The sequence below is a fragment of the Dryobates pubescens genome, chromosome 12 (assembly GCF_014839835.1).
Source record: "Dryobates pubescens isolate bDryPub1 chromosome 12, bDryPub1.pri, whole genome shotgun sequence".
NCBI lineage: Eukaryota > Metazoa > Chordata > Aves > Piciformes > Picidae > Dryobates > Dryobates pubescens.
This window is the reverse complement of record NC_071623.1, coordinates 3,109,717-3,126,342: the sequence shown is the minus strand read 5'-3', so window position 1 is coordinate 3,126,342 and position 16,626 is coordinate 3,109,717. Positions and strand designations below refer to the sequence as shown.

The following is a 16,626-nucleotide window of genomic DNA, read 5'->3' as shown; positions in this document are numbered from 1 at the left end:
AAAACAGACAACTGAAATGTTCACTTCCTAAAAGTATGTAATTGCAGTATGTAACCATTTCACTACTGCAAAAATACACCAGTGTGTTTTGCAGCTAAATGTTTGACACAGATTACAAAGACTGGGGGGGGGGGGGAGGGAACCCCACCATGCCACAACCCAACAACAAAAAACAACCATACAACCCCCAAAGCAACCCATAAATTCATTAATGTGAAAGCTGAACTCACCCATGTCCCTGAATGTTTGCTTATACAGCTAGACAGATGGATATACATTATTTCTTAAGTACATTCCCCTCTAATCAAGCATGTGGCTGCATTTTTAAATGACCCCCTACTGCTTCCTTCAAATCGTGTTCAGGCAGGTTTATACCTCAGTTCGGGGATTAGAGCCAAATACAACAGAGGCTACCTAAAGAGAGCAAGCTGTTGCTATGTTGAAATGTAGCAGTCCAGAAACCTGGAGAACAAGGTCAAAGAACTTCAGACAAAGCGCCCAGACTCCCTAAAAAGGAGCCCTGGACAGGAACCTACAAAGACACAAGAGAGAAAAAGGTGCCTAACCTTTGCCAGCCTGAAAGAACACAGGATGTAAAGGAAAAAGCAGCTACACTGCTTGCCCTTTGATTTCCACATTTTCCCATAGCCTACACACTAATACATCAGCATGGCAAAAACCACACAGAAAATGCTTCCTCCTCAGCAACACCACCTGCCCTTCAGTGCCTCACCAATCCAGTTCCAATGCTCACTACAGCCTTCTATGCTTTGGCAGTCTGCAGCTGCTATGATCAAGACAGGTTTGCTGTTATTTCCCCTTTGGGAGCCTTTTTAACCACCTCTAAATCTATAACAGAGATAGGCAGGCCCAGTTGTCAGCTCCTTCTCCAACTACCTGTAAGGATCAGAGCCTGCGTTACTGCAACAGCAGGCAGGCAAAGGCCACCAACACTACTTGGCTCACCAAGCGGCAAGCAGGCTTTAGAAGGAGAACAGGAAGCAGATTCCACTCTCAAGGACCTTGAATGCTCCACGGGCAATTATCCTTACACCACCTACCTGCCCTAAACGTTGGGGCTGTCTCATTTTCTAATGCTTTCACTCTAGCTGCAAACACCAGGAAAGATGAAAGCATGTTTTTTTTGTTCCTGAAGTCCACAATCACCTCATTTACACTAATTACCAAAAGCTGTCTCTTGCAGAACTTGAATTAAACCTCGATACAAATGACCAATTGTTGTAACTTCTGAGAAAAATAAAACTTCAGGTATGAGTTGTAGGAAGCAATTCTATTCACGTATCCACTCCTGGAGATCTGACATGCTGGGACTGACTTTCATCATAGTGGAAAGCAAGTGTCACACAAGTCTACATAGTAGTAACAACAAGGCCATCTGTGGGAAGCTCATCATCAATGATTCTCCCCTCAGATCTACTTGTGTGCCTGCTCTCCCCAAGCCCCACAGCACTTAATCACCACCCTTTTTTTTCTTAGATACTGAACTTTTTAACCTTGACTCTCAAACAAAAGGGGGGGTGGGTGATAAATAAAATTCAGAAGCTGCGAGGCTTACTCTTTACCTTAAGATCTGAGCTCTAGTGACCACCAGATACCTGTTTTGGTTTTGGCTGTCCTGTCCATGGATGGATGCCTTCTTTTCTACAGCATTTCACAGACTGATTAGGCAGACTGACTGCAGAAATTATACACAAAAGAAACAGCAGTAGTGCAAAATGCCCTCAGTGGTGCCCTCTCAGGATCTAACCACGCTAGAGGAGGAAAGAAAAAAAATCCCAGATCAAGCTTTAATTTCAAGATCCATAATCTCGGTACCAAACAGATTATCACTGCACAGGATCCAGGAGAAAGGGTGAAAAAAACTCTTATCTGTCACAACCAAACACTTCAGCCATTTGCATCCTTTTGCTAGGTTCTTTCGTAAAGATCTGAACTAAACAATCAAGCTTAAGTACCCACAAGGGATGAACTCTCCTATGTTTGGGCTTCTTCCCTCCCTCACTTTAGCACAAGAATTCCTCAACCCTTACAGCACATTAGTTAACAAAAGCCCCAACCTGTCTCTCTGTTAAAGACCTGCTGCACGACAAAATTTCACCAAAGCATCCAGAGAGAGAGGCACAACACCTTCCCAAACTCTCACCATTTGTAGCACCTCGCAGAAGCTACCAAGTAATGGTATCAGAAGATAGCCACACTGCAACACAAACCATAAGACTGAAAAGCTTAGGGGTTTTTTTCCTGCAAATTAAAGTACTTTCAATTCTCACACCACCATTAAAAGAAAAAAAGAAACCAAACCCCAAACACCACCCCATGCAAAAAACGACCCCGAAAAGAACTCCAAATTTGCAGACAAACAGTATCAGGAACACTGGCCAGGTATCTGTACATGCAAATTACCTTGTCTTGAATTAAGAAGAAAACAACCTTCCTGTTGCACATCATCCTTAACAGTTTTTACTTCTCCATGCATGGCCTGGAGCGTCTGAGAACCCTGATTTTCTGCTTGTCCTACTAAACCACTCTCTTGAAACAAAAGTTTATCCCCTTCCTGACTCTAAACAAAAACACTAAAGGTGTTCTCTCCAGTTCATTGTTTCACCAGCCAGCAGAATGCCTATATTGTAAAGATAAACTCAATGACTAACCTCAGCTGCAAGTAAAAGGAAGCACAATGGACACTTTTCTGTGGTAGGATCTGGACTTGTGGACAGACACTTCTCCGCCCCAGCTGTCTCACTGCCTGCAAGCAGCCTCAGCTGGGAAGAGTACAAGCTTAGAAAGCTGACTTTCTGACTCGTAACTACCTGCTCTGCAGACCTGTCTATGAAAGATTCAACAGCCAAGCCATGAGGAAAATTCTCTGGTAGACTTTAAATACAAAGAATTAGTCATAGCAATGTCAAAAGTACAAGCACAAACTCAGTCAGCAAATAGGGTTTTGTTTAAAGAACAGCGTAGCAATATGAGATTGAGGCACTGTTTAGTTACTCACTTCTTCCACCCCAAATCTGGAAAAGGCTTAACTACCTGCCATCACTCAAATGTTCTGAATCAAGAACTGTGTGTAGTGATCTGTAGGGCATGCCAGCATACCAGCACCTCAAGTGCTTCTGGCCGCGCAGAGCTGACACAGAACCACGTAAATCCTACACATAGCTATCTTACCTGAGCAATCTTCTCATTCGCCAGTTAAACTCAGAGTTATGTCAGTAACACTGGTAGCAACAATGCTACAACTCCAACGTTGAATAAAACAACCACAAAAGACATGAAAAGCAAAAAACTACCTCCCACCTTTTTGTACAGCTCTCCCTAGCCATTATTTCAGCATGCTGCCGGCCCAGCATTGACACCGCTAAGACCACATCTGAAGCCACGCTATCGTGAAAGCATGGCATAAAGCGTCACCTACGTAATTACTCGTTATCTTTCAGTGGGAGAAGTTCACGGCAGAGGTAGCAAAACCCGACAGCCAGAAGGGAGGCTGCATAAGTATCCCTTCCCCCAACACACCTGTGCGTGCCCGGAGAACCTGGGTCTCTGCTGCCGGCAGCCTCCCTCCCGCAACAGGCAGAAGGATCAACCCCTCGGCCATGAAACGAAACACTTCACGTTCCGCAACGTGAAATTTCATTGCCCTCACCCTAGAGCGGCCACAGACCATCCACCAGGTCGTGTACGAGCAACTACGGCTACTACATCGCCACGTTAGCCTGGCCGGCGTACCGCGGGACCCCGGTCGCCGGTGGAAACCCCTCTTACCGGGGAACGGCGCCCAGCAGCACGCCCCACCGCTCGTGTGAGGATATCCCTTTAAGTTTCGGGGAGATAGCCGGCCACAACCCGCGCCCCGGCCCTTAGAGGGAGCAGCGGAGCCGGGAGAGCTGCGGCGGCAGTTAATGCTCGCGGGCGAGCCCGGAGGAGGCGACGGCACAGCCCGGAGGGCAGGCGGCGCTGCTCGCCCCCCCCTCCCCCGCTGCCCCTCGGAGGGCAGCGCTCCGGCTGAGCTCTAGCGCGACTCAGGCGGGCATGGCATGGCAAGGCGGGCGTTTCCTCCTCGCCGAAGAGCCCGCGCCCATGGGCCCGGCCCTCCCTCACTACCTGCGGGCGAGGTGGCCCTGCCCTGCCCAGCGCGCCCGGCCTCCCTAGACGGCCCTCCCCGCTGCCCCCCATCGCGCAGCCCTCAGGCTCACCGAGCAGCAGCAGGAGAGGCAGGCAGCACGCCTTCTTCCCGCGGTGCCCCATGCTGGCAGGGCTGCGCGAGAGGGGATCGCCGGCGCACACGCTCGCCTCGCCCGGGGACCGGCGGCAGCGCGCTCCTCGGCCGGCCGCTCTGCCTCCCGCTGCCCTGCCAGCACACGGAGCCGCCCGCCCCAACCGGCCGCGCCGCGCGGCGCAGCCAACCACAGAGACAAACTTTCCCCAGCGCCCGCCCCCACGCGCCCCCGCCCGCAGGTAGCGGGGGCGGCGCGGGGCTCCGACCCGGCCCCGCTCGCTGCGAGGGGAGGAGAGCGGCTGCCTCTAGCCCGGCCGCTCGTCCGCTGCCAGCCGCGGGGTGGGGCGCCCCAGAGCCGAGCGGGGCGCTCGGAGGGCGGGGCAGCTCCCGGCTTCTCGGAGCCGCCTGGCACACGGAGCCCGGGAAAGCGCCGGTTCCTTGGGCGGGGTGGAGGAGGGGTTCCCGACACGGGGCGCCCCGCTGCCGACAGCGGCCTCTGGGCCCGGCGGGCGCGGGCAGCCGTCATGGCGCCGCTTCTGCCCCAGCTGTGGGGCTCTCTCGGCCCCGCCACTGTGGAGTGCGGTCTGCTCGTGTCCGCTGCCCTCCTCGCACAGGCGTGGAGGTCGGCTGATGCCCCTTTTCCTCACAGGCACAGCCGCCGCGCAGGATCTCCACACGCACAACCACCGCGCAGATGTGGGGAGGGGGTAGCACTCCCGCCCCTGCCCTGCACACAGACGCCACCCGGGGCCTGCTAGCTGTTGCACGCACACCCCTTACACACGGAGGCATCCTTGCACCTATTCACACAGCTCTAGCTGTAGGGTGCACTTGTGTTCCCCATCCATGCATGCATAGTCTCAAAAGTCTCTGACGGGCGGGCCCACTCGTGCCCCCTTACTTCCACGGGCACACGTGGCAGCCCAAAGCCTGCCTGCAGCCCTGCCTGTGCTTCTGTGCGCCCACTGGCCTCACGGCCTGGGTCAGCACGGGGAGAGCGGGGGCAGTGCTCAGCCAGGACAGCACAGACGCCCTCCACCACGCCTGGTGCGTGGGCAGGGCCGATCCTCTGCGCCGATACCAAGCAGCTGTGTCACAAGCAGCGCTGCCCCTTTCTGTGGGACTGGCTTCCTTTTCGCCTGCTTGCACCCCTGCTTGACTCAGTAAGGGGCTCACGGCATCCATGCCACCATTCGGCTGCCTTTCTTCCCGGTCTGCGCAGAGAGTTTTTTGTTTGCTTGGGGATTTAATTTCCTGTTTGTTTCTAAAAACAAGGAACTGAGGTGTTGGCCTGCTGTCTGCTAACTCAGACAGTTATCTGCTGTTTCAGTTTCCTTGCCACATTAACTGCAAAATCAGTGCTCTCCTTGCGTGTGTTTTGCAGTTTGCTGCCCAAGCTTCCTCAGGCTACCTGATTTTCTGTTGTTCAATTGGAGCCGAATACGCCTTCCAGAACCTGCTGCTCCCACACATAATGGCTGGTTTAGGCTTAATTCTGGGGTCTCCTGTGTACCTTGGTCTTAAGTGTGCTTTGGCGGGGGCGAGGTTATTTGCTCCCACTAGCAGGAAGCGCACACTGTGTTTGTAACTGAGCATGATTATCAGACTGGCTTTTAGGTTGGACTTTGTTATTAATTCTGTAGTGCTTTACAATAGAGAGAGTGTTGCCTGATAGGAACAAAACAAAACCCTCCAAAAACTAATGAGGAGAACTTTGACCCTTTACAGAAGATCTCTTTGTGAAGCTCATCCAAGAGGTGCCTGGGAGACGCTTAGTCCTGTCTACTGTGAAGTCGTCCAGCCTCCCAAACCGCAGATGAGGCTGAATCCACAAGCGTGACTGAGAACGTGTTGCCCAAACAGGGCTCTCTTCATCGTGTTTACAATACACTTATATGCCTGTTTGTTCTTGCTGCCTGTTTCCGATCATTCTGCTCTGCCTCCTCCTTTGGCCAGCACTCAAACACATTTTTTGTTCACTGGCAAACATCACTTCTGTAAACCAAGACACATCCTTTACGTCAAGTTCAGAAAACAGGTTGGAAGATCTCCCCCTTGCTTTTCAGCTTCCATCAAGCTGTTTAAACTTGCTGATCCCTCATCAAACACTAGTCATGAAAATATATCTCCTTGTGCTTTTTAAGCCTTGCAGCAGCAATCCTAGCATGTACACATGAATGTAGTCATGGAGGCAAAGTTTACTGTGTGCATGAGGCCAATGATTTTGGTGGAGACCCGGTCCCTTTTTTTTGAGGTGCTTCCTGTTTCCTGGGTTCTGTTGTTAGCTGAAGATCCAGGACCTGAATTATAGTGCTGAAAAGTTACAGCAGAGCACAAGCCCTGAGAGGAGAGGCTGAGAGAGCTGGGATTGTTTAGCCTGGAGAAGAGGAGGCTCGGGGGAGACCTTATTGCTGTCTGCAACTACCTGAAGGGTGATTGTAGCTAGGAGGAGGTTGGTCTCTTCTGCCAGGCAACCAGCACCAGAACAAGAGGACACAGTCTCAAGCTGTGCCAGGGGAAGTTTAGGCTGGAGGTGAGGAGAAAGTTCTTCCCTGAGAGAGTCATTTGCCATTGGAATGTGCTGCCCAGGGAGGTGGTGGAGTCACCATCCCTGGAGGTGTTCAAGAGGGGATTGGATGTGGTACTTGGTGCCATGGTTTAGTCATGAGGTCTGTGGCGACAGGTTGGACTTGATGAGCTTTGAAGTCTCTTCCAACCTTGGTGATGAGGAGACTCAGGGGAGACCTTATTACTCTCTACAACTACCTGAAGGGAGGTTGTAGACAGGCGGATGTTGGTCTCTTCTCCCCGGCAGCCAGTACCAGAACAAGAGGACACAGTCTCAGGCTGTGCCAGGGGAGGTTTAGGTTGGATGTTAGGTAGAAGTTCTACAGAGAGAGTGATTGCCCATTGGAATGGGCTGCCTGGGGAGGTGGTGGAGTCGCCATCATTGAAGGTTTTCAGGAGAAGACTTGATGGGGTGCTTGGCACCATGGGTCAGTTGTTTAGGTGGGTTGGATTGGTTGAGGGGTTGGACGCGATGATCTTGAAGGTCTCTTCCAACCTGTTTTATTCTATGAATTAGGTGATTCTGTGATAATTTTCATTATGTCCTTGGAGAGATTTCAATTTTGATTGTCCAATTTGGTACTCCCTATTGCTATTACTGTAGCTGCCAGGTAGCAGGAGCTTCACCCATGCTCCACACCGTTAGTTACGCTGGTGAAAGGAATAGGTAAAGCCCTGCTATCCCGAGCAGCGGTGTGTGGTATTCTCAACAAGTGTCATATCACTCTTTTACTTCATATTTAGTAAGAACTGCTTTCCCTCCCATATAGTCAGACTCCCAGACAGAAAGGGCCACCACAATCCATTACTCTGACTCCAGCAGCTGGATCAAAGTGAGTTTGAAGGGCAACACATCTTGTCTTAAAGGCTCCATGTAATGGCAAGTGCCTCACTCCACCTACTAATTTATTCCAATGTTTAATTATCCTTGCTGCTAGGAAATTGCTTCTTTCAAGGTTGAATTTGTGTAACTTTGAGGCATGAGAACTTGTTATGCCTTTGTCTACAAAACTGCACACCCATCCCATTTTCATGGGTAAGTAACTACATGGTGCTCCTATCACTTCTCCTCTTTGAAGCCTCAGATTGCAAGATTCGGTTTCAGCCACTGCAGCATTTTTTGGACTCTGAGGTTTCTGAGTGGTTTTTGGCTCACAGGCAGCCACCTGGATACAATGTCATCCTGGTCTAGATGTGTGTGCTGTGCACAGAGTAAAAACAATTTCTCAGTCATTTGGTTTTCCCCTTCTCACATACCTAAACGTGGAATTAGACCATTAACTTGCCTGCACTGCACAAGAAGCTTGTGGAGGCTATTACCCGTGCTGAATCCCCAAGTGTCTTTCTGTGTTTGTGTTTTCCAAGAAAGCATCTCTATCCTGCCACTCAGCACTGATGCTCTTCCATCCTCACTACCTGGCCTTGCAGCAGAGTGTGTTAAAATACATTTCTTAATGCTGTGACAATTTAAGCAGGTGTTGGAGATCTCTCATTCAATTTGAGAACCATTTCTCTGAGGCTGATAAATCGCCAGTACAGACGACAGAGGGAGCAGGCCTGAAGCTGACCCCCGTGTCAGTCTACCTTCTCCTTCAAAGCCTGTTTTCTTCTCTTTTTGTGTGTCCTACTTTCAATGGATTGTTACATATTTGTGATTATGGCATTTTTCTCCCCTTGCCAATTCCATTTTGTATAGTTCAGCGAAGAGAGCCAGACTGAGTCAGAAGCTTTCTCCAAATACAGTCTCACAGTATCACCAAGGTTGGAAGAGACCTCAAAGACCATCGAGTCCAACCACCACAGACCTCATGACTAGACCATGGCACCAAGTGCCACATCCAATCCCCTCTTGAACACCTCCAGGGAGGGTGACTCCACCACCTCCCTGGGCAGCACATTCCAATGGCAAATGACTCTCTCAGTGAAGAATTTCTCCTCACCTCGAGTCTAAACCTCCCCTGGCACAGCTTGAGACTGTGTCCTCTTGTTCTGGTGCTGGTTGCCTGGGAGAAGAGAGCAACCCCCACCTGGCTACAACCTCCCTTCAGGTAGTTGTAGAGAGCAATGAGGTCTCCCCTGAGCCTCCTCTTCTCCAGGCTAAACAACCCCAGCTCCCTCAGCCTCTCCTCACAGGGCTGTGCTCAAGGCCTCTCCCCAGCTTTGTTGCCCTTCTTTGGACACATTCAAGTGTCTCAATGTCCTTCTTAAACTGAGGGCCTCAGAAGTGGACAGAGGACTCAAGGTGTGGCCTAACCAGTGCAGAGCACAGGGGCACAATGACTGATGCCGTGACTTGGATACGAAGTGAAGACAAATATCTTTCTCTGGTTTTGTGCTTTCTCCATGTTTATTTATAAGAGGCAGGGTAAATATGTGGTCAGCTGGTTGGTTCTCAGGGAGGCATCCCATTTGACTTTCAGTATTTAGTATGTTGGTTTGAATGTAATACAACTCATTTACTGATGATGCTGCAGAAACGTTTGCCTACATTTCTTCATGTCTAGATCCTGCATAATGCATAGGCTCATTTGGGGGTAACTAAATTAGCCAATCTCAGGGAAGCATCGAGAGTGTAGTGCTATATTAAGCACATTATTATTCATGTGCATATGTAAAGGAACATAAACACATTAATACTAAATAAACCCACATGCAACCACTCCCTCCTTGATCCACTCCTCCCACAGGTACTTGGTGGCTTTTGCAGAGTTTCTCTGTTGACAGGCATGGATAAACAACTCTTGTTCTACCTATCTGTTGTGAGCAGAGAAGGACAAAGGCAAGGCAACTATGTGTCAGGCCCACATACAGTGGAGAACACAAGGGTAAACACCTTTCCAAAGGCACATGCCCGATGAGGAGAGGCCCAGGGAGCTGGGGTTGCTTAGCCTGGAGAAGAGGAGGCTCAGAGGAGACCTTCTTGCTGTCTGCAACTACCTGAAGGGAGGCTGTAGCCAGGTGGGGGTTGGTCTCTTCTCCCAGGCACCCAGCACCAGAACAAGAGGACACAGTCTCAAGCTGTGCCAGGGGAGGTTCAGGCTGGATGTTAAGAAGAAATTCTTCCCAGCAAGAGAGATTGGCCATTGGAATGTGCTGCCCAGGGAGGTGGTGGAGTCACCATCCCTGGAGGTGTTTAGGAAGAGACTGGATGAGGCACTTGGTGCCATGGTTTAGTTGATTAGAAGGTGTTGGGTGACAGGTTGGACTTGATGACCTTTTCCAGCCTGTTCTGTTCTGTTCTATTCTATTCCATCCTATTCTATTCTATTCTATTCTATTCTATTCTATTCTATTCTATTCTATTCTATTCTATTCTATTCTAATTCTGTTCTGTTCCATTCCATTCTGTTCCGTTCTATTCTATTCTATTCTATTCTATTCTATTCTATTCTATTCTATTCTATATATCTCATACTGACAGCTGAAGGACCCACCCTGACAAGGACCCAACACCCTGTTTAAGGGCAGAGGCTGCAAAAGCACTGCACACATGCAGGGCAGATTGCTGGCTGCAAGCCTTAAGAAGGAGAGAAATCTTTTGGTCCCACTGCTTTCAGTATGTGAGGCCCCTTGCTGCTGGTGTGTGGCAGCCACTAAGCTCTCCACATCAAAAGAGAGGAATAGGCAGACAGGCAAAGGCCATGCTCAACTGCTCTGTCAGCAAAACAACAGCCACTAAGGGCAGGAAAGGGACTGTCAGAGGCTTCCAATCTGCTTGCATGAGAACCCAGGGAAAGAGAACCACAGCATGAATGCTGTCCTGGAGACATCCATATGGGGCAGTGCCATCTCATGTCTTGGCTAACCATTAAAGCCCCTTTTCTCAAGAACTAGGGACATTATTGCTGTCTACAACTACCTGAAGGGTGATTATAGCCAGGAGAGACTTGGTCTCTTCTCTCAAGCAACCAGCACCAGAACAAGAGGACACAGTCTCAAGCTGCGCCAGGGGGAATTTAGGCTGGAGGTGAGGAGAAAGTTCTTCACCGAGCGAGTCGTTCGTCATTGGAATGTGCTGCCCAGGGAGGTGGTGGAGTCACCCTCCCTGGTGGTGTTCAAGAGAGGATTGGATGTGGCACTTGGTGCCATGGTTTAGTCATTAGGTCTGTGGTGACAGGCTGGACTTGATGATCTTTGAGGTCTCTTCCAACCTTGGTGATTCTGTGATTCAGTGATTATCCATACCGTACTGCCCAAATTCCACATTGCTTGATTTCATTCTGCCTCTAGGTTCCCTTTGTGCCCCAGAGCAGGCACAATACCCATCTTCATTTCCTCTCCTCTTGTTAAATTTTGCCTTGCTTTGTTAAACACTTTGCATGCTCCAGCCAAGGGACACGATTGTCACTGACCAGAGCCCTGCACGCTCAAAGCTGTAGGGTCAGTTTCGTGTAATACTTCTGAGCATACCTCAGTGGAAAATGTATGCCCCTTGTCATTCCTCTTTCAATAGCTAAACTGAAACATGGGCAATAGCAGAAAGCTCACAAAGAACTGTGAACAACTTAGCTTACCTATTATGTAATGTGCATTAAAACCTGTCTCTATTGAGCTGTCCGAGATAAAACCCTACTGGCATTTGATCAAAAGAGTTGGAAATTACCTTGATTTGCCCTGGCTTAGAGCTGTCTGCCTCATGTGAAAACTATTTGTAAATACATTATTTGCAGATTGATTAATATTGTTCAGCTGGCTATTGAGCTAACCAAATCACAGGGGGGAAAATGGAGGTGAATGATTTATTTGCGAAACTAGTTGAAACTGACAGGAGAAAATGGTCAAAGAAACTGTTTGCCACTAAGATCATGGAGTAGATCCTCCTGGAGGCACTACTGACTCAAAAGAATAGTGAAGAGGTGATTTGGAACAGTCAGCATGGCTTTGCCAAGGGCAAATCCTGCCTGACCAACCTGGTGGCCTTCTCTGAACAGGTGACAACATCAATAGCTGAGGGGCAGCAACTGATGTCGTTTGCCTGGCCCTGAGCAAAGCCTTCGACACTGTCCCGCACCACATCCTGGTCTCCAGGCTGGTGACACATGGGTGTGATGGGTGACCTCTAGATGGATACACAACTGGCTTGATGGCTGCACCCAAAGAGTGGCTGTCCATGGGTCCATGTCCCAGTGGAGGCCAGGGACAAGCAGAGTCCCTCAGGGATCAGTCCTGGGACCAGGCTTGTTCAACATCTTTGTGGGTGCCATGGACAGTGGCATTGAGTGCACCCTCAGCAGGTTTGCTGATGACACCAAGCTGTGTGGTGCAGCAGACAGGCTGGAGGGAAGGGATGCCATCCAGAGGGACCTGGACAGGCTGGAGAGGTGGGCACAAGCCAACCTCAGGAGGTTCAACAAGACCAAGGGCAGGGTCCTGCATCTGGGTCGAGGCAATCCCAGGCACAAATCCAGGCTGGGCAGGGACTGGCTGGAAAGCAGCCCTGAGGAGAGAGACTTGGGGGTGCTGGGGGAGGAGAAGCTCAACAGGAGCTCTCAGTGTGCACTTGCAGCCTGGAAAGCCAATCAGATCCTGGGCTGCAGCAAGAGAAGTGTGGCCAGCAGGGCAAGGGAGGTGATTCTCCCCCTCTGCTCAGCTCTGGTCAGACCCCACCTGGAGTACTGCCTCCAGTTCTGGAGCCCCTATTCCAAGAGGGATCTGGAGGTGCTGGAAGGTGTCCAGAGAAGGGCCAGGAGGATGAGCAGAGGGCTGGAGCACCTCTACTATGAGGACAGACTGAAGGAGTTGGGGCTGTTCAGTCTGGAGAAGAGAAGGCTCCAAGGTGACCTCATTGTGGCCTTTCAGTATCTGAAGGGGGCTACAAGAAGGCTGGGGAGGGACTTCTCAGGATCTCAGGTAGTGCTAGGACTAGGGGGAATGGAATGAAGCTGGAGGTGGGGAGATTCAGGCTGGAGGTGAGGAGGAAGTTCTTCTCCATGAGAGTGGTGAAGCCCTGGAATGGGTTGTCCAGGGAGATGGTTGAGGCCCCATCCCTGGAGGTGTTTAAGCCCAGGCTGGATGAGGCTCTGGGCAGCCTGATCTAGTGTGAGGTGTCCCTGCCCATGGCAGGGGGGTTGGAACTAAATGATCCTTGTGGTCCCTTCCAACCCTGACTGATTCTATGATACTATTATTGAAATGCCAGTAGACCTGGGTAGTGTTCATGTCCTGGTAAAGCACATGTTGATGCTTCAAGCTATGGCCCTAAGAAAGGTACTGAAATGTGAATTCAAGTCTTCAAACCTACACTCACCTTCTCCTTCAAAGAGACTCTTCTCAACCACTGCCCAGAAGGCACCTATTAATGACTCCAGGCATTAGAACAGATTCAGCATTTTGAGCTATTTATTCTTGTTTGTTCTGAAGACACTCTGGAAGCTAGCTTGCCTGATATAATAGCAATGAAAACTGAGTACCTTTTATTCCTCTACAGCCTCTCTTCAGTGGCTCTCTAAGCACTTTGCAGATTTCAGTGGGTTCAGTGTTAGAGCTGTTCAGCAAGGCAGGAAGGGCTGATGAAATTCAGGAACGGTGGGAAGCACCCACCACGTGCTGCAGGTTTCTCTACACCTTAAACTTCAGATTTCATGAGTGTTGTTGCACTAGACTCCTTTCCACAGAGCACACCATTTAAGCACTGACTACACTTGTCAAATCTGTCTGCATCCTAGCTACTTAAGCACTCATAAATAGCTGCTTTGTACTGGGGGCTGAGCTCTTGTTGAATGTGATGCAATTTTTGAGCACTAACCCCACAAGTATATGTCCATGCATATATGGAGCTTCAGCAGCTTCTTCTCTAGTTGCCTGCATGATGGTCTACCAGTTAAAACCATAATCACTAAGGAACAGGCAGGTTGCAGAGACCTTTCCGTGGCTGTGGGTTGCACATCCGTGTCACTGATGCCACATGATCATAACACAAGCAAAATGTTATCCAGCCTGTCACACAATAAATGAGACATCCTCTTCCTCCTTGCCTCTGCTTTGCTCTTCCAACAACAGGGCTGCAGTCTGTCCGTTGTTCTGAGGCTCAAGTTATGAATGGTTACTACCCAACATGAGGGGCTGCACTTCAAAGCATAGACAGGTATGAAAAGAATTGACATTAGATGGAATGGAATGGAATGGAATGGAATGGAATAGGATAGGATAGGATAGGATAGGATAGGATAGGATAGGATAGGATAGGATAGGATAGAATGGAATGGCATGGAATGGAATGGAATGGAATGGAATAGAATAGAATAGAATAGAATAGAATAGAGTAGAATAGAATAGAATAGAATAGAATAGAATTAACTGGGTTGGAAAAGACCTTCATGATCATTGAGTCCAACCTATCACCCAACACCACCTAATCAACTAAACCATGGCACCAAGTGCCATGTCCAATCCTATTCTGAATACGTCCAGGGATGGGAACTCCACCACCACCCTGGGCAGCACATTCCAATGGCCAATTACTCTTTCTGGAAAGAACTTTTGACTCACCTTGAGCCTAAACATCCTCTGGCACTGCTTGAGACTGTGTCCTCTTGTTGTGGTGCTGGGTGCCTGGGAGAAGAGACCAACCCCCACCTGGCTACAACCTCCCTTCAGTTGCAGACAGCCATAAGGTCTCCCCTGAGCCTCCTCTTCTCCAGGCTAAGCAACCCCAGCTCCCTCAGCCTCTCCTCACAGGGCTGTGCTCCAGACCCCTCCCCAGCCTTGCTGCACTTCTCTGGACACGTTCAAGTGTCTCAATGTCCTTCTTAAATTGAGGGGTCAGAACTGGACACAGGACTCAAGGTGTGGCCTAACCAGTGCTGAGTACAGGGGCACAATGATCTCCCTGCTCCTGCTGGCCACACTGGTCCTGATGCAGGCCAGGATGCCATTGGGCTCTTGGCCGCCTGGGCACACTGCTGGCTCATGTTCAGTCTACTCTCAACCAGCACCCCCAGGTCCCTTTCTGCCTGGCTGCTCTCCAGCCATTCTGACCCCAGCCTGTAGCACTGCATGGGGTTGTTGTGGCCAATGTGTAGAACCTGGCACTTGGATGTGTTCAGTCTCCTGCCCTTGGACTCTGCCCATCTGTCCAGCCTGGCAAGGTCCCTCTGCAGAGCTCTCTTACCCTCTAATAGATAACTCCTGCCCCCAGCTTGGTGTCATCTTCTAACCTACTGATGATGGACTCAATGCCCTCATCCAGATCATCAGTAAAGATACTGAACTGGATGGGGCCTAGGTGCTATGGCAGCTCCCACTATGGCATGGACAGGAAGGATAAAAGCCACACCCTCTTCAAATTATTGGACAGCTTCAGTGCAAACAGGATTTTATCTCCAGTACCAAAGTGAGCATCTGCAACCAAAGAATTAGTGAACTTCTGTTCATTAATAAGGAGTGCATGATAAACTTATCCCCCCAACAACTTGCTGTCTGAACTCCTACAGAGATGAATAATTAAAGAACCAACCTAAAAGATAAATCATTTCCTGTAAGAAAGATTGAATATCCAATTAAAGATCCACTGTCAGCTTAAACACTGACTATAAACCCATAAATAAATATTTGTGTGATTGCAGTTGATCATTAGAGACAGCTTGAAGGCCAGATTTACTCGGCATGGTTTTTGTTCTCTTTCCCACTGGCATGTTTCCTCTCTTGAACCAGAGAAAAATCAAAACAAGTCAATTTTGCTTTCAGGTTTTCCCCTTCTGCGTTGTGACTGCAAAAATCATATGGGAGGATATTGCTCTGCTTTAAAGGAACAGTTTTCATTAGAAACCAGGAAGGAAAACAACAGAAACATTTCTGTGGGCATTTGTTTGGTTTTATATGGGTTCTCCTAGGCAAAAGTGGAAGTCATGAGCGAGGGGAAAGTCTCTCCTTACAACATGAGCAGGTACAGTCCTTGCTCTGCTCCACTCTCTTGGTGCAGTCCAGTTTGAGTCCTTTTTGGGAGCTAATTTTTTTCACCACAATCAAATTGAGCTTAGCTCTTCGCGTTTGCTACCGGCAAGACACAGCAGGAACAGGCTCCAGTCCTATTAGAATAGAACAGAACAGAATAGAACGGAATGGAATGGAATGGAAGGGAATGGAATGGAATGGAACGGAGTAGAATGGAATGGAATGGAATGGAATGGAATGGAATGGAATGGAATGGAATGGAATGGAATGGAATGGAATGGAATGGAATGGAATGGAATAGACTAGACTAGACTAGACTAGAATAGAATAGAATAGAATAGACCAGGTTGGAAGACACCTTCAAGATCATCATGTCCAACCTATCATGCAACACTACCCAATCAACTAAACCATGCAACCAAGCATCCTGTCAAGCCTCACCCTGAACACCCCCAGCGATGGCGACCCCCACCACCTCCTTGGGCAGCCCATTCCAATGGGCAATCACTCTCTCTGTGTAAAACTTCCTCCTAACCTCCAGCCTAAACCTCCCCTGGCACAGCCTGAGACTGTGTCTTCTTGTTCTGGTACTGGTTGCCTGGGAGAAGAGACCAACCGCCACCTGGCTACAACCTCCCTTAAGGTAGTTGTAGAGAGCAATAAGGTCACCCCTGAGTCTCCTCCTCTCCAGGCTAAGCAGCCCCAGCTCCCTCAGTCTCTCCTCATAGGGCTGTGCTCCAAACCCTGATCTTCACTGCATTGAGTAGGACATCCATGCAACAACAATCAATCAGATTAAATCAAAAGCAATAAGAGTGCATTAGTCTTGCAGGTCCCAGAAGCTGATATTCTACTACACAAGGTGCATAACCCAACCTTGACTTTAGGCTATTCTGAGACATGGCAATTACAGAAACAAGAAG

General features: G+C 49.4%; 1 protein-coding gene across 1 annotated transcript in view; it reads right to left on the bottom strand.

Annotated features, from left to right (window-relative positions):
- PTGFRN (prostaglandin F2 receptor inhibitor) overlaps positions 1-4,390 on the bottom strand; it is a 110,284-nt gene extending 105,894 nt beyond the window's left edge. Inside the window, exon 1 of the mRNA XM_054166068.1 lies at positions 4,221-4,390. Within this exon, the coding sequence (XP_054022043.1) occupies positions 4,221-4,272 (52 nt within the window). The 5' untranslated portion in view covers positions 4,273-4,390. The remainder of the gene's footprint in view (positions 1-4,220) is intronic.
- Positions 4,391-16,626: the final 12,236 nt, after the last annotated feature.